The sequence below is a fragment of the Topomyia yanbarensis genome, chromosome 2, assembly GCF_030247195.1.
Source record: "Topomyia yanbarensis strain Yona2022 chromosome 2, ASM3024719v1, whole genome shotgun sequence".
NCBI lineage: Eukaryota > Metazoa > Arthropoda > Insecta > Diptera > Culicidae > Topomyia > Topomyia yanbarensis.
Window position 1 is genome coordinate 208,377,443 of NC_080671.1, and position 19,115 is coordinate 208,396,557.

General features: G+C 36.4%; 1 protein-coding gene across 2 annotated transcripts in view; it reads left to right on the forward strand.

Moving 5' to 3' along the window:
- LOC131682803 (uncharacterized) overlaps positions 1-19,115 on the forward strand; it is a 246,948-nt gene that overhangs the window by 122,439 nt on the left and 105,394 nt on the right. For both annotated transcript variants that reach the window (XM_058964559.1, XM_058964560.1), the window contains exons 3-4: positions 14,742-14,795; positions 14,851-15,430. In XM_058964559.1, coding sequence (XP_058820542.1) covers positions 14,742-14,795; positions 14,851-15,430 — 634 coding nt within the window. The remainder of the gene's footprint in view (positions 1-14,741; positions 14,796-14,850; positions 15,431-19,115) is intronic.

The window sequence follows — 19,115 nt, forward strand, 5'->3', positions numbered from 1 at the left end:
TTGTTTGATAGCGAAGGAACTAGTACGTGGTGCCAGGTCATGTGTCTTTATTTCAATACTGTCAACAACTATATACGGTGGGATACTGTATAAAATGTCATTACATTCGATGACGTGTTTCATGTTGTTCTGGGAAGCGAATGATTCTGCTTGACTAATGTTTTTTAACATATTCAGTACCGCATGACGTAAATGGCGGAATTGCGGCGCATAAATTACCGCAAGCTACGTTGAACTTCAAGTTCACCTTCAACATTTGCTCCCCTTCATGAATTGGTGGTATTACCGGATATTTCGTGTAGTCAACAGCAACACAGTTTATCCGCATCGTGATATACTTTTGCTTTGCATTGTCACTCATTGTTTGTTCACGTTTCACACACTAGGCAGAAGGAATCAATTTTTGCCTTTGCAACGAGACCAAGTGTCGCGCGGGTAAATTTGATTACTTGCCCTGCTATTGCAGCGGAGCGATTTCTAGCTTCTGAACTGAGCCAGATGAGAAACCGAAGTGATCTCCGACTTCTTCTCCAAGCTCGGAGGCAACTTATACGTAGATCGATAATCGTCGTATTGCACCCGGCGACCGTTTCTCGGTTTCCCATCCCTTGGTATGGTCGCATTACACGCCCTTGTTAGTACTACGTGAACGGACACGTTCCTGTGAAAAATCGTTGTTTTCCATCTTCACTCGTATATATATATATATATATATATATATATATATATATATATATATATATATATATATATATATATATATATATATATATATATATATATATATATATATATATATATATATATATATATATATATATATATATATATATATCCCACATATTCATATTCATGTGTAGTTCATAGTCCTGTTATCAATGCTGTACCAGATCGCTTGGTGGTCGCTGTGGATATATCCTCGTACACTTTTCAGTCCATCTTTCCGGTTACTCCAAGGCTACAAAAATTGACATCGATAATGAATTCCCGGTTCTTCCTGCGGTAAGTGCCGATGATACCATTATTTGTAAGATCTATATTTAGCTTTGCTAGAGCATTCTTGATCGCTGATGGCCAGACAAAGTTCTTTTGATTCCAGCGTCTATCTCGAAAATTTCGCATGTTTCTGATTCTTGGAATATTTCAGAATTAACGTCTCTTCGGCTTCTTGGAAAACGGCTTATTCGATTTTCACAAGCTTAGCCTTAAATGGAAGGTTTGGTAGCAGATTTTGATCTGATCAAGTTCATAAGAATCGCACATATGGCTGCGGAAATACGGTATGAACACTACGATCCCATATGAAATCTTTAAATGTCAAAAACCTTTCGGTAAAGCTCATGTATATTGAATATTAAACCACATATAAATCGCCATGAGTCTGATTTGAATTCAGATTGTTTCCTTATCGAAATTATTTTCGAATGCAACGATCGATTATGTCTCTATCGACTGTTGCGTTTAAAAGGAATCGATTCAGAAGTCGGTCTGTATTAGCCTTTCCATGAGATGTTTGTTTGATAATACACAGATGGGTCCTTCCTTCCGCGACCAGCAAACTTTCATTTGATGTTGGACTGGATCGATGATCTCATTTAAACTTTACTCATTTACATTTACCCGAGAATGGTCAAAATAAAAATTATCATGGGATGGTAATTTCTAAAACTACCATAATAGTTTTCAGTTACGAAAAGCAAAACTCTATGGAAGCTCTTGTTGTTCTATAAAACGTGATAATTTTTTTGAATTTTAGTTATTTTAAAAAAATTATTTGCCCCCTGATTTTTTTCAGCGATTTTGAAGGGGGGGGGGGGGTGACATAATTTTTAAAAAAGATTTGTAATGGCCTTATTGTAAAAAAACGTAAGGGCGATACTTCAATGCTAATAGGTGGGACCGAAAAAGTAAACAATCACCAAAGGGGCGATACTATCATTTTGTCAATTTCAATAGCAAAAACAAATTTTAATTTAATAATTTCAAATACTTTATGAAGTTTTGGGTTTCAATCACTGAATCATGCAATCTAGGATGTAAAAAACACAATAGTTCTTAAATAGGAAATAAAACCAAGTCTGGACATATTCACTGTTGGTTTTCTTTGAATTGTATCACTGCTAGTATCGCCCTTTTCAAGAAAAAGCGTTGAAATAATTGTTTAAAACAACACAACTTCGAAACCGCTTTTCTCAAATCTTTTGGAAAATAATCATTGCGAGCACTGCCCTTTTCAATAAAAATGGCTAATTTCGCATTAAAATTTTGATTTTCAGGGTTTTTCAGGAAACTGATAGCTTCCAAAAGCAACAATTTTTTCAGCAATTGATGACGAAAAAATTTAAAAACTAGTTCGTAAAAAGAGCTATTTTTAGTTGAAGTCAAGACCAAAATGCGTTTTCGTGTTTGCAGGGTTGTCCGTGTACTTGTTAGTTAATTATTCTGTTATAGCACACAACTAGAGATAGGAAGAACACAATCAAAATGAAGTGTTTCCAGAAATTGTAGATGGTATAATCTTCAATCTGCTGATCCATTCAAATTTGTTAGTAATTCAATTCAATTCAAATTTCTTTGCTATAGAAGATAATATTCTGTATTTTCATGCATTTAATACAAATGACGATATAACACCTAATTCTGTTGGTGTATAAAACGTACATCATGGCATTGAATTCAAGGCTATATTGCGATATTGAAAATAATTGAGGTATAGTCGGGAACAAATGTATCAATTAGAATATAAAATTGTTTAAATCACCACTTTGAAATCAAGAATGATTGTGATTCTATACATCCATCAAATAGCGATTAGACAAGTCAAGGTGTCTTCACTGAGCTCCATCGATTTATTTTAACACTTTTTTATTATTACTTGGTGTAAGATAATTTATTATCAATATTTAGTATTACTTTTTCCAAAAAAAGTAGATATAACATAGTGTAACTCAAAGTATGATGATGTAGATGTATGTCTTTCAAATATCATCACAACCTACAATTCTTTACTTGCGGAAAACACTAGAACGGTCTCCAAAACTTTTAAATGTAAAGGCGTTTTTTGCCCCTGGATCAATTTCGATTTGTGGACACTGATTAAAATCAAAAGTAATTATCTGAAACGAGTAAAAAATAACCCCAATGATGAAAACCTCAAAGCTCTTCTGCAACACATAACTAAAAAAGTAAATGTAATGAAAAAGCGGTGCAAAAAGGCCTACTTTGAAAACCTTCTATCCAACACAACTCATTCAAAACTTTGGAAAAATATTAATACCATTTTTGGTCGTTCAAAGTCGGATGTTCCCATCAGCCTAATTTCCAATGATATCAGAGTCACTGAGACTAAAGAAGTATGTAATGTTTTCAACGAATATTTCTCTAGTATTGGCAAAAATTTGTCTGACAATATTCCCACGAGTCCCAACTCAAATCCTATTACAAATATACAACACGTCCAAGAAACAATCTTCTTGCGTCCTGCAACCATAAACGAAGTGATCCTTTTGATTAAAGGCCTCGAAAAAAATAACAGTTGTGGTCCTGATAAGATCCCCGCTAGTGTTCTTAAGAGTAACTGTACCACTTTTGCAAATATCCTAACCAAAGCTTTTAATTTAATAATTCAAACCGGCAGGTACCCAGACTGTTTAAAAATAGCCCGAGTAATTCCAATTTTCAAAGCTGGTGATCCAAACCAACCTTCCAACTATAGACCAATTTCAACATTGTGCGTTTTCAATAAAATTCTTGAGAAATTGCTCATCACTCGACTACTCGAGTTTTTGAACAAACACAACATAATTTACAACTACCAGTATGGGTTCAGACAGGGCTGCAGCACTTTAATTGCAATGACCGAACTAATTGACTCCATCATTAGTCAAATTGATAGCAAAAGAATTGTTGGTGCCCTTTTTCTGGACCTAAAAAAAGCATTCGATACTCTGGATCACTCAATCCTGCTTAAGAAGTTAGAATGCTATGGTATCAGGGGATTGGCAAATCATATTATTCGTAGCTATCTGTCGCATAGGAACCAATTCGTATCTATTGGAGACTCGTGTAGCTCTTATAGACCAATAGAAATAGGAGTGCCCCAAGGCAGTAATATTGGGCCACTGTTATTTTTATTGTATATCAATGACCTAGGTAGACTCGGATTAAAAGGGATTCCTCGTCTATTCGCGGATGACACCGCGTTGTTCTACCCGAACAACAACTGCCTGGATATTGTACGCGGCATTGAATCGGATTTAAAAACACTAACGACGTATTTCAACGAAAACCTTCTTTCCTTGAACCTATCAAAAACTAAATATATGCTGTTTCGTTCATCTAGAAGAGCTATAGGCGTGCATCCAGACCCAAGAATGGGACAGTCTGTAATCCAGGAAACTAACTGCTTCAAATATTTAGGACTTCACTTAGACCCCACACTCTCCTGGATTGAGCATATAACATCTATAGAGAGAAAAGTTGCATCGTTATGTGGGGCTATGCGTAAAGTATGCTCTTTTGTTCCCCAGCATGTACTTCTAAAATGTTATTATGCGCACATCCACTCATTGCTGAACTACCTTGTATCTGTGTGGGGCCGTGCCAGTATCTCGAATCTGAAAAAGCTACAAACGGTTCAAAACAGATGTCTTAAAATTATTTATAAAAAACCATTTATGTACCCTACTATTTTGTTATACAATAATAATGCCCATAACATTTTACCTTTGCTTGGGTTGACTAACTACCAAACAATAATGTACATCCACAATGCTTTGCATAATACTATTGCTCATAATAATCTAGAATTTACAACAGGCATTCGAGCTCACAGCACTAGACAAGCCAATCATTTATTATACTCCAGAGTATCCACGAACCTTGGTCAAAGACGCATTTCTTTCATCGGACCTAAGTTATTCAACCAGCTTCCTACGGATTTAAAGCAAATAACATGTCGCACTCGTTTCCAAGCAAAATTGAAACTAATTTTAAAAAATAAAATAGGAGAATTTTTAATATAAACTTCGTTCACCACCAATCGAGCTTATTCCTTTAGCTATAATTGGTTAACATTTTTTAAATAAAAACAATTGATAAATGCATTTTTTATAGCAATAAGTAATAAATAAATTTAAATTATTATGAGCTTCCTGCAAAGCTACGATGGGACCCTTAAAAGGATTCTTTTCCGCTGGGTACTCGCCGTAGCTTCTTGTCAAATTTTGTGTTTTGTCGGTCTCGAATTGTTTTTTTTTGTTCTCAGCGTTTCCGCGATTCGTAACTTTGTTTTGTTGTGCTGACCTTTTTTTTGTACGCTGAGAACTGATGTGTCCACTACCAGGGGGCTCCGTTTGTGAGCTTTTTGGTGTGGGGGTAAGAGGCGGGCTATCTAAAAAAAAAAAAAAAAAAAAAAAAAAGTACGTGGGAGCTTTTTACACCTTTTGGTAATTTTATATCCTCTAAGTATTCCGAAATAAAAACTAGGAGTGGGTAATGTCCGGGACATAACCGCGGTGTTGACGTAGGACTAAACTTGGGCATATCATATGACATTCATGGATAATTTGAGCCAATGCACTTTTTGAATGAATGTTTACTGGAAATTTCATGTCGAATGAGATTGCCACATTCACTGATTTTCTAGGACTTGCAAAAATTTACGGGTTTGTAGATTAATTTGAAAAACATTTGCTTATATGAATCACTGGTACATGTACAGAAGAATTTACAGGCGCAAACTCAATCCAAGTTATTAAATGGAACTTTCTAATTCAATTCTTTCTTCATTATGTTTTCATTCTAATAACAACGGTTTTCAGATAACTATTTTTGGTGATACCAGACGAGAATCCTTTCTAACAACTCGAACCTTGCCCGAATTCGCTTCTGCTGCGTACATACACGAACATTCCCCTTTCGCAGCTCACATCGAATGAGCATTGTATATCGCAATGCGATCTCTTTTATAAACTTCTTAGTGCAGATGGAAGTCCATCCTTTTGTGCGACAAATGGAAATATTTTCATCATTCTTTTTGGTGTGGCTTTCGCTTAGTAGTTTGTAGATTAATTCGATAAACATTGGTTTATATGTCACTGATAAAGTACAGCAGACTTGACAGGCGCAAACTCAATCCAAGTTATTAAATGGAACTTTCTAATTCAATTCTTTCTCCATTATGTTTTCATCCTAAAAAGAACGGTTTGCAAATAACTATTTTTGGTGATACCAAACGAGAGTCCTTTCTAACGATTCGAACCTTGTCCGAATTCGCTTCTGCTGCGTACATACACGAACATTCCCCTTTCGCAGATCACATCGAATGAGCATTGTATATTGCAATGCGATCTCTTTTATAAACTTCTTAGTGCAGATGGAAGTCCATCCTTTTGTGCGACAAATGGAAATATTTTCATCATTCTTTTTGGTGTGGCTTTCGCTTAGTAGTTTGTAGATTAATTCGATAAACATTGGTTTATATGTCACTGATAAAGAACAGCAGACTTGACAGGCGCAAACTCAATCCAAGTTATTAAATGGAACTTTCTAATTCAATTCTTTCTCCATTATGTTTTCATCTTAAAAAGAACGGTTTGCAAATAACTATTTTTGGTGATACCAAACGAGAATCCTTTCTAACGATTCGAACCTTGTCCGAATTCGCTTCTGCTGCGTACATACACGAACATTCCCCTTTCGCAGATCACATCGAATGAGCATTGTATATTGCAATGCGATCTCTTTTATAAACTTCTTAGTGCAGATGGAAGTCCATCCTTTTGTGCGACAAATGGAAATATTTTCATCATTCTTTTTGGTGTGGCTTTCGCTTAGTAGTTTGTAGATTAATTCGATAAACATTGGTTTATATGTCACTGATAAAGTACAGCAGACTTGACAGGCACAAACTCAATGCAAGTTGTTAAATGGAACTTTCTAATTCAATTCTTTCTCCATTATGTTTTCATCCTAAAAAGAACGGTTTGCAAATAACTATTTTGGTGATACCAGACGAGAATCCTTTCTAACGATTCGAACCTTATCCGAATTCGCTTCCGCTGCGTACATACACGAACATTCCCCTTTCGCAGCTCACATCGAATGAGCATTGTATATCGCAATGCGATCTCTTTTATAAACTTCTTAGTGCAGATGGATGTCCATCCTTTTGTGCGACAAATGGAAATATTTTCATCATTCTTTTTGGTGTGGCTTTCGCTTAGTAGCAGGGTTGCCACATTCACTAATGTTCTTGAAAGATTTGCAAAAACCACCAATCAAAGCAGGCTAATTAATGCTTTTACAAAATCTATCAAAATTTACGGTAAAATCTACGGAATCTACTACACAATTGTTTTGATTATTTCCCAACGAATCGCGCAAAAATCTGTTTGTTCCGTACAGCACAGCGCAATAATTGACGTTGGAAAACAAATCGGCAACTTCAGCTGCCAAACACTTGAACACGATCGAAGCATTTTTCCGTCAATGTCACTTTTCTGACTCAAATTTTTGTAGGTATTTTCTTGCTTCCGTCCAATTGGTCAGTTTATTAGTTTTATCGTACATTTTTCGGATATTATTATAGAAAATAACTAACCCGATAAGAGGGAAGTCATTTTCCAAAGCACGAAATGGAAATTTCAATTGTAATTCTTCTGAGAACGATTTTGTGGTCCTAATAAGAACCGTTTGTTGTGAATATTATTTCGCCGTTTCCCGCTCGGCATGATGATTATTCGCTTGGTATGGATAGCGCACAGATTGGTATCTTCCAACAAACTAACCAGGCAGGCCTCGCTGGCTTCTTAGAGGGCCATTACAGCTGAGCTCCGGAAGAGATCGGTTTTGAAATGCTGTGCAATCTCACGGACCAGGCACTGGAAGAGCAGCTTGCGAATTAGTAACTCTGTCCACTTCTGAGAGCGATGAATTTCACGCAGGGCGACGACAGTTCTTGGTTGGCAGCGATAAGGCAGTAGCTATGATTTGGTTGGTAGTCCAAATGCAGCTTCTCGCTGAGCAGCACACGTACGTGTGTTCTGCTCTGTGGCTTAGACACGTCTGGCTTTAAGAAAAACTGTGACACCCATATTTATAGGTTCTAGCATTAATGTTGATTCGCATTAAAAGTAGTTTTTGAACTTTTTAAACAAGTTTTACATAGCAAACAAGGTATCAATAGCAAGCGTTGAACGTTTTCCTTTCGATTTATGAAACAAAATTAGTAATTCCTTTAGTAGGAGAAAAGTTATTAAGGTTCAAAGTGTACGTAACGCATCCGTTTTGAAAATTTTGAAATGACACCCAGTATAGTGAAGAAAGACGTAAGTCCTACGTCAAAACACAAATCATAATCTCGAAGGACAGCAATAAAACTATCGAGCAAATACGTTCGACTCGAGTAGCTTTCGAGGTTCGATTGTTATGGTTCCATAATGCCAACACTTCTCGATAATCTAGTACTTCTTCGAGCGAGCTCGAACGAAAATTTACTTTCGAGCTCGGTTCGAAATATATAATGCGTGACAAGGTCGAATCGATAGAATTTTGATCGAATCGAGATGCGTAATGCCGCCCCTGGCTTTGTGCTCGGTTCAGTTTACTTTCGAAGCCAAAGGGGCTGGCCATCGAAAGGAAAGAAAATCAACACTTGCGTCCCTCGTAAAGTACCCCTTACCTGTAATGTGTTTGTAATCGGTTCAGTTTGCGTTCGAAGCCAAATGGGCAGGCCATCGAATGAAATCCGTTTTGCTTCGCTTGATAAAGAGGAGGAGCTTCGAACAAAAATTCAAGATTTGCCGCTTGGTGCATGTAATTAACGGGAACCAATAAAGAATGATCTTCAGTTAAATGATTGAAAATCGGGTTTTTCCGTTTATGTGTGCTAATTTCGACCCGGCGGAAATAAAAAGACTAGTTGGGAGATGAAAAGATTTTCAAATTTAATTCTTGGTCGACGGTTATGTATGCATCTAATAGTTAGCGAACGAAAAGATTTTCAAATTTAATTCTTTGGAGTTTGATAGCGCTGTTTATCCTGGTGGGATTTTCGATAGAATTGGTCCTGCTTAGATACTTTTTCCCGCAGATGCGGTGCGGGAAAGAGCTTTTACAGCGCGGTTTTACCGCAACCGCACCGAAAAAAAAATTGATAAAGTAATAATTTTGATTATTCTAAATTGATAAACAGACTGCTATAACGAAAGAAAATCTAGCTGTGTCCGAAATATTTTGACGCTATTATTTTTACGCCATATTTTGGACGAGTTATTTTATACTTCTAAGTAAAACTTCACAAACTAACCATTTCAAATACATAAAATTCAAGAACCCAATAGAGACAAAATTATTAGATCATTTAAAACAATAAATTTGTACTCTTAAATTCTATTTAAAAGTGCATCACTTCTCCCGATTTCTGTTGGAAATCGTGGAATTATGAATCGTTTTCGATATCAATTTTTCAACTGTGAATTTTGACTAATTTAATGCAATTAGAGATGAATTAATTATGCTAGGACTTAAACACAACCCTCTTCATCAAACCAAACGAATTTGGAGTAATTGGCAGTAAAGGACACAAATGTATGAAAGCGTCCAAAATAAGGAGGGATCCAAATTAGGATGATTATTCTATCATTCGTTCATCAACATCGTATTTCTATCTTCTTTGATTGCTGTGTAAATTCAATGTGAATTTTCTGCTGTCAATTTTATTGGACTCTTTCTCAAAAAGTATGCTACATAACTTTTTTTGCGTACTTCCATTCAAATTTACTATAATTTTCTACCAAATTAAGTCCTAATATTTTTCAGTTAAGACTATTTTGTTGCTTTTATGAAGCTTTTTTGCCAAATACCACATAGTTTGACTCCGGTTCACTTCAATTGAAGTTTTTGCCATTCGCTCTTTGGGAATAGGATAATACATTAAATGCTAGAACTTTCGAACTAGCCTTTAGAAAATTACACTTCATACATTTTTAAAGGGAGCAATTTTAGTTTTTAAATGAGAATACATCTGTTTCTTGAAGAATGCGGAAGTTAGAGTTTTGGGATATTTTGTCCGTAAAACCCCCTATTTTTAAAAACCATTTTACATTTACATTTTTTGCAGTTTTTCTAATGTTCAATAATTCTGTACCGGTTGAGACCGGACTCCTGCTTAGATGTAATGTATAGAGCATTTTTTTTCGTCAAATATGGCGTCGTTCTTATTGATGAAATACAATATGTTTTTATTTCACTGTATTGGAATATATGCGCTACTATATAGAAGTACTGGTATTTCGACTTTATTTTTTTTGGTGAGATTCCTTTAAGAATGAAAGGTGGTTTTTACTACGTAAATGCGATAATCATCCGTTTCATTTTCATATGTCAAAAACATTGAAAATATGAAAATTTAAAGAAAAAAATATGCAACTTCATTTCTTATTACATTTTTATTCCACATTTTTCAATTAACTGAAGGGTTGCTAAAATAAAAGTTTTCCTATTACTGCAGTAGAACGTTTTTGAATGTATAATGTTTGCCTTAAAATGTACGGAATTTTTTTAATAGAAAACACAAAAGTTGATTTTTTCATAAACATTCATTCTGAGGAGTCTCTTAAAGTTAAATTTCGTGTGAATAAGAATAACATTTTATTATATATGGTTTGCACAATTTTTTAACACTATTTTCAAAAATATAAAAGTTTTACCGCATTACCGCGCGATGCGGTGCGGTAAATAAATTGCGGTAGCGGTAAGCGGTGCGGTTTTATAATTTTTTTGCGGTTGCGGTGCGGACAATTCATTTACCGCCCACATCCGCACCGCGACGAAACTCTAACCAGCACGGAGCTGCACAAATTAATTCAGGGAGATGTATCCTAATAATCACGTTATTTCCCGGTGATCACATACAGTCTGCGGAAATTTGACAAGTGAACTTACTAAAACCGGCTGAAATCACTATTCTTAATGGTCAAAATATGCGACTCGCTGCATGAAATTAGAAGGAACCAATCACGAACGAGCGTCGGTCAAATGATTTAAAATCGATTTTTTCGTGTGTATGCCATCTTCCACCCATAGGAAATGAAAATGATACCTCTGATCGTAGCACGTAACGACACAAACCAAGCGTGTACAGCTCACAAATATTTCTTTCTCGGTATTGTACAGCCCCCTGTTCGCTCCAACCAGCCAAATACGAATGATAATAGAAAATAAATCTGTGCGAACCTGTATTGAAAATTTTCACTTTTTACGAGTCGTTTCGAAAATTTGTTTAAAACTCTATTTTTCCGTTGATGATGAATATCCAACATATTCCAAAATTTAATACAACATTGTTACACATATTTTCGACCAAATGCCGAAGAAATTGATTAATTCCATTCAGCACAACAAAAGATATAGGCGTTCAAATGATTTTTGTTCCGAAATTTTGAAAAGAGGCACCTATATTGAAAGGTAAGTCGTTAGGGTTTCGTTACTGCATGATGCTTGTTAATTAGTCAAGGTAAAGATCAATTATAGTTAGGTTTTGTGACCTTCAAACTTGTCACCCCAGAAGAGACATTTAAATACACGTCCAATTTTTCGCAAATTAGGAATTCTCACGTATGGACTCGAAAAATGCACTTTCAAAATAACCGCATATTGCATATTTTTCACGAAATAATCCAAAAAAGATAATATTTCCTTCGAAATAGCATAATATAGTGGGTGGGTGACTATACGTCCTGATTTCCGAGGACATGTCCTGGTTTTGCATTGACTGTCCTGGTGTCCTGGGAAGTCGAGGAAAATGCTTGATTTGTCCTGGTTTTTCTCCTGGAAGCCTAACAAATTTCTATTGATTCAGTCTTCGCTTTTCACTATGCTCCAGATCGCAGTTACCCAACCGACCGCAATCATAACTGCATTGTATACTCATCCTCCATTGGAATGCGACAAACAAAACTTAATACAGTCGAATCTCCCCCTCGTACCTTCCGATGGTTTTTTTAATCTCTCAAGAGTGGTCAATATCGATGAAACAATGGTTATCAGCACTTCTTCGTGGCTCAAATCGCCTTTCAATCCGGGACCCGCAGAATTCCCTTTGGTACCTCTAAAAAGACACATCGGCGTTTTGGTGCTTCTGCTTCTACTTGTGTTCACTTATGTTCGTCTTACTGGAAATCCATTCCATAAAAAGAAAAATATTAACTATCATGGAAAAATTTCATTGAGTGCTCTCTCGAGCTGGGGATCATGGGATTACTACAGGGTCGATACCAGTACCTATTCAGTCGCTCTGCTTGTTAATAGTGCAGTGAATCAAACGAGCGTTTCTACATAAAATCTGCTGTCTATATGTACCGTACCAGTATTATAAACAATCAAAGCAATCGAATAATAAAACTCGTCCCAAGCCAGTGTGAACAATAGAGCACCGTTACTTTCATCGGTGCGATATCGATCATTCATTTTAAGATGTTTGAAACTCAACCGCAAAATTCAACAGCAAATTTGCAAATGCAGTTCAGACTAACGGAAGTCGTCGTTATACAAGCCCACCACACTCTCGTTACTGATAACGATTAAAACTTTAGCCATAACGGAAAGCTACGCTATGGAAGACAACATGCAATACGTCGTTGAGCATGATAATGTTAGGACCGTATATATTGACAATGATAAGATTGATATGCGTCTGCACGATCTACACCTGGGTACTATTAATAAATTTATTACAACCATCATGTCGGAATACGTAAGATTTAAGTTTGAAACCAGGAGAAATTTTTTCTAGGTATTTCCAACGGTGTTTCTTTCGTGAAAATGCGAGTGACGGAACCTATTCCGTCATATCTAAACTTTCAATTCAAAGCAAAACGCGTGACCGAATCTCAAATCACGCTGTGCACGTATGAAGGACAGATCCCTGCGTGCCCTACGTTGTTACACAAGAAGACACACTACGAGAAACCATGTACACAAACCTCTAACGAAGCAATATCAACTGCAAGCATACCCATCACACAGGCCTTCATCAACATCAACTAAATCACAAATTAATGGAGTTGCAGCTCAGGCACCCAAGAATACTGCAACAACAGAACCTACGCACAGCGTGTCCGATCATTGTGATGCTCCTATTACTTCCCAATCAACTGCTAGCACCACCGATAATAAAGTAAATAATAAAGAACACGGATACGCAATCGTGACCCGTAGGCCCCACAAACAACTCAAACCAGGTAATCGTGAAAGTCCATAGAACACTAACAGCGAGGATAGCATGAACGAAAACGATAAACCGAGAGAAAGCGGACGAAGTGATCCACAAGCAACAAGAGGCAATGAAATAAATCGATCTTCAATAAGAAATAAGAGCTTTACGCAAAGTAACAAAGCGCGTGCACAGGATCCGATGGATACACAATAAAATTTTTTTTATTTCGATCATAGAGGTTTTAACCTTAAGGTCATTCGCCTCTTCGGGTTAGAAAAATCTCTTATGAAAATTTCTAACCCTATGTGCGGGGTCGGGGCTCGAACCCAGGTGCGCTGCGCACAAAGCAATCGATTTACCAACTACGCTACGCCTACCCCCAATTCGAATTATTTATTTTTATTTACACATTGATAATATTAAAAGATCCACGGCTCAGGTAATGCATTGAGGCGTGGCAATGTCGATTGAGAGGTAGCGGGGGGAAGCAGTACTCTTTCGACTGTCCTGATTTTTTACTCGTCTGATATGGTCACCCTAATGTAGCATATAGTTGGAAAGGCTTATTTTCCCTTCCCTTTGTTAAAAAATCGAAAATCTGTTAAAATTCACAACTTGGCTAACTTTTGGTGCCGATGGTCCCAGAAAATGTTTTCTTTTTGTTATAAATCAATATATTAAACTGGTCACACGTAGTTGTTGCATTTAACAAGATGAACCTAGAACCTATCCTAGGTCGCTTGAAAAGTTCATTCAATGTTTGTTTTTTGAAGTACCGTGTAATTCAAGTTAAAAATACAATGCTTCATATGTATGTAGACTAGCTCTGTGTGATGATATAGTTTCGAATCAAACAGATCGCAGAGAGCACAAATCTGGGAAATCAGGACCACCAGATAAAATTTGTTAAAAAAATTATTATTTTACATGTACACTAGCGCTACGTGGTGAAAGAGTTTGAAATTGAAGCGATTGTCATATACATGGTCATGGCTGTTTGAAAGATTTTGTAGAAGACACGGCCCGTCTAGGCCTTTAGAAAACTAGGATGAAGAAGGTTACAGTGCACCACTTCGCACGTACACTAGCGCCATGTAGTCACATAATTCCAAACTAAAATGTTAACCTGCCGATCTCCTTGGCTTGAAGAACAACTTTCTTTGAGAGAATAAATATGTAGATTAACAGAATTTCGTGATACTGCACGATGAATTCCTCCTTTCCTATGTGATGCTAAACTTTTCGCAATATTCAATATGGGTGTTGCAATACTTATTGAAGCTATTACAAACTTTTAACGGGTAGTGTAGACAGTCTTGAGAACGACTGATTTTGAAAAAGTCTGTTGCAGTTGCAAAACTCCAGGTAAACCAGGAGCTATCAAGTTTTGTGACCGGATCGAACGAAGGGACTGATTTTGATTTCCATTGTTTTGAGCAACGCTTACGAGCTGCACTGTTGTTGTTGACAAGTATTAAGCTATTGATATTAAAAATTCATAACTATTTTCTTTTCTTTACAGGGCTGCGAAGGACCAAACCAAGTCAAGTAGGAAACTCAGCATGGGTTGCTAATGGTAACTATGGAAATGGAAAATTTTTATTGTCATAGTAATTGTCGTGTATTTGTAGATGGACGAGAAGCACCAGAGTTTCTAAAAACTATTAATGAACTGATTGAAGAACAAGCTCGCCGCCGTTTCTTGGAACATCTACAACGATTCCAATTGAATAGAAACATTTTACAAAGACCTGAATTGGAGGAAAATGTTCGACCTGCATTCACCTATCAACTGCCACTGAAAAATGACGCTGATCTAAATAAACCTATCGAATTTGCAGTTGATCCAAGTGATCCACGATTTTACGACCAAATGTTCAGTACTGACTCGGAAGGTGGAAACAATGTTGAGCTAGAAAACATTCACGGTAGAGAGACCATTGATCCTCATGCAAATCTTCCACCTTCGCCTCAAGTTATTAAGCCTAAACATCCAATCTATCCAGTGAACAAACATCAAATTGTGGACAACAAATTAAGATATAAAGAACAGCGCATAGAGGAAAATTTGTTGCCGCAGAGAGTTAATGGGGTCGTTCAACGACCCGTGGAGATGGACGGAGCTATGGCAATGTATATTGTGGCACTTATAGGCGGTATCAGTGCTGCTGTTACAGTTGGCTTGATTTCAGTTGGGATTGGTTGGTATACGTGAGTATTTTTGGCCTTTCGGCATGATTCATAGCAAAATGTGTATTGTGTAAACTAACCTGGATCCAGATAACGCTAAAGCTTTGTATTGTACTGAATGTTCCAGTCTGGAACCATGCATGCACCTGCACTAATTTTATATCTCAGGAGAGGATACATGATTCTAAATTTTTCTCACAAGGGTTCATTCATAAATGACGTAGCTTTATATGGTGGAAGAGCGAGGGGGAGAGGTTGGACATTTTGGGACGAAATGTGGCGATAGGGAAATTTGAAATTTTACCAAACTATGTAACTTTATCACAAAGAACACATTAACGGTCCATCGAAATGTAGTTCAATGTTTGCCACCAAGAACGCTACTGCTTTTGATAGAGCCTTCAATTGTAGATAACCGAGGAAAAGCACATAAGAATTTCATAAGTCACGGTATACACGGTGTTTCTGATAGAACAATATTTAGACAAAAAATCATTATCACCGAAGTACTCACTAATCGAACGTTTAGATACTCCTCTTTCATTTGAGACTAAATTTGAAATGTTTTACCAGGGGGTCTTTAACATTTTTTGCTTTTCTCCTATAGAAAGATTATGCAATCACTCTGGAAATCAACTTTTTAACCGAGAACCGGAGGACTGAGTCTCTTAGGGTAATTTGGGGAGAGATGCCGCACATTTCCAAAAATCAATCCTGCATCAAAATAGACCATACAGTATATGATGAAATACTTTTTATCAATTGCGACAGGTATCTAAAATGGCTTCTGCCTTAAAAAAATCATCCGATTTCCACGACCATTAAAAAAAATGGGTGAGGCGCCACACCTTGGTCCTAAACAGAAAAATAGTAAACAAAAGTATTTATTAGCTCTCGTTGATGTTTTCGTGATTAGGTGTCTTTAGCTAAGTTCCATGATCTATAAATCGGCTACCACCTTCACTTTTCTTAAGGGAGTACTCCCATTTCTAAAACATTGTTTTTATCCAACAACCTATAAATATTTTTCTTTCGCAACCTTGTGAATTGGTTAAGTTGGAGTAACTCTGTTATTGGTACTATTTATCTATATGTTTGTACGAGCGACATATATCTATGTGCTGGTAGGAGTTCCTTGAGAGTAGTTTTGTGAGCATTCACAGCTATTTTGTTTCTTCAAAAAAGTTGTGTGTTTTGTAATGATAAAAAATACCTTCGAACATTGTTAACGCGAAAAATCAGAAACAAAAAAGTTATAAGTAAAAATAAGAATTGTAGGACTTCATCATAGAAAATATCTTATAACTCAATAACTGTGAGTGATAGAGACAATATGTCTTCTGCAAAATTTATGAAAATACTCTCCTCTACAACTTTGTCGAAGACGGCCAAGCGCTATCTCTTTCGGTTCAAAAGTTAAATTTTTTATAGCCTACTATGATCAATTTTTTTAAACAACAATGTTGCCAAAAGATGGCGCTTTTTACACACACAAACATTGTAGAATATGTAAAATCGCTAATATGAACAGTTTTGACTCCAATGAATTAAGTACCTCTAAACGCTGTTTTGAGCCACTGTGCAGATGCGAAGATCGTTGCAACCGCATTGGTCTTGAAACACTTGCACCGTAATGTGGCCAAAGCGTCTTTTGTCTGACCTGTTATTGTCTTGCATCGACTGCCCTGATTTACTCCGTCTTCTCAACATTGATATTCGCCTCCGAAACCTTCGTTCCTACTTTTTTGTCCGTCTTCCCGTGTCTCGTACTAATTATGGCAAAAAAACCCGACACTAGCATGTGTAGTGTTCAATCAATGTTACAATGTCTTTGACTTCAATTTGTTTATTTTGTTTATTTCAAGTCGTCAATCAGATGTAGACTGGTTTCTTACAATAATTATTAAACTAACTTAACACTAGTTAAAATTTTGGTTTACTTTAAACTGCTGTTTATGTTTTGTTTTCGACATAGTGAAGTTAGGAGTTTTTATTCTCAGGTGATACGATCCTCAAAAATGCCGATCAGCCATGTTGGTTTTAGAAACGCTAACAACATTGTTTACTAGTTCTCTCCCTATGTTTGCTTGGATTTCAGTTGGCAAACAAAGTTGTTCGCTGTCATTTTTCTTCCCCGCATCCTGCTGCACGCTTACCTCACTCATCACCTACCACCTGCCAAAGACGAATCACCTTAGAACTCTAAGCACCTTGGTGAAGTCAATGCTTTCGCAATGCTGGTTGTAAATATTCATCATTTGGTTTAAATGGCCAAACTAGGCATAGTTAGTACGATGGCGAATTGTACAAAAGATGCAGCGGTTACGTAGTTGTCGAGAAGGAGCATAAAAATTTAGTTTCGATAATAGTTCGATTGGATCAATACGATGTGATACAATGTCGTTTACAAATGATACCTACCATAGAAAATTGAAGACGATCTTTCAAGGTTTGGATGTCAATTAGCATGCACCGTCCTTCATAAGATGGCCAATGTAGTCCAGTTCAACCTAGTTTACGAAGAGTGAACATCAAAAACTACTTTTGTACTGATTCTATCCGGTTTGCATGCGTTGCTGAAAAAGGCGACCAAACTATACTACAATATTCTAGTGTTGAACGCACATAGGCTACATATAATGTTTTTATTGTGTAGGGATCTTGGAAATTATAGCTGAAGCAATTAATAAAACCTAGTGTTCTGTTTGCTTTGTTAATTATTGTGTTATAATGATCTATGAATGTTATTTTGAAATCTATAATAACTCCTAGATCTCTTATTCTGTCACACTTTTCTACTTGTTGATTTCCCAATAAGATTCTATTGTTCTGTATATTATTCTTTCTACTCAATGTTATAGAATTACATTTTTTGACGTAGGACTACGTCTTTGTTTTCGATATAGGGATGCACGTTGCAAATTCTACAAAAATGGTATGTAACGAAAAGTGATCCAATTTTAAACGCATATAATTCAGCCATCTCACGATAAATTTTCATATTTTTTTTTGTTCATTTCGTTTATTTAATAGGCACAAATGCGTTAGCTTGGCGGTGCCAAATTCTTTTGTTTTAACATCTTGGATATTTTAAAACTAGGAGGTTACAATGTTGAAATATTTTTTTTATGAAAGAGAAAAATTTTACAGCTATCTTAAGACTAGAAATAAGATTCTATATACAAGATAGGGGGCAAAAAAAATTTTTTATGGAAAATTTTAAAACAAGGAATTCAATAGTAATAGTTTTCAGGAAATATTTACAGTTATCTTAAAACTAACAATATAGTTTGGTACACAAAAGGGGGAACAAATATTTATGAAAAATTTCACCGGTGTTTTAAAACTAGGGATACAATTCTATTTACAAGATGGGGGACAATAGTTTTAACAAAGAGGTAAAATTACAAATATCTTAAAACTAGGAATATGGAATACAAATTTGATTTTTTATCGGAGACTTATGCTTGATCAAGATATTCAGAGGGGGGATTATTTCCAAAATCGGTGTAGAAGCAGTTGTATCAAGGACAGGGGAGAGAATGCGTAGATGGTGACCGGGAGAGAAGAGCAAAACTTGCAACTTTCGGACAAACGGGAGATCAGCGAAACCAATTAGCGCCTCAGTCTAGTAGGTCGGATTGTCGGATGGTATTCTTCGGACCCGCGAGGAATCCTTCAAAAGTCATCGGACCTCGAGTCGCTC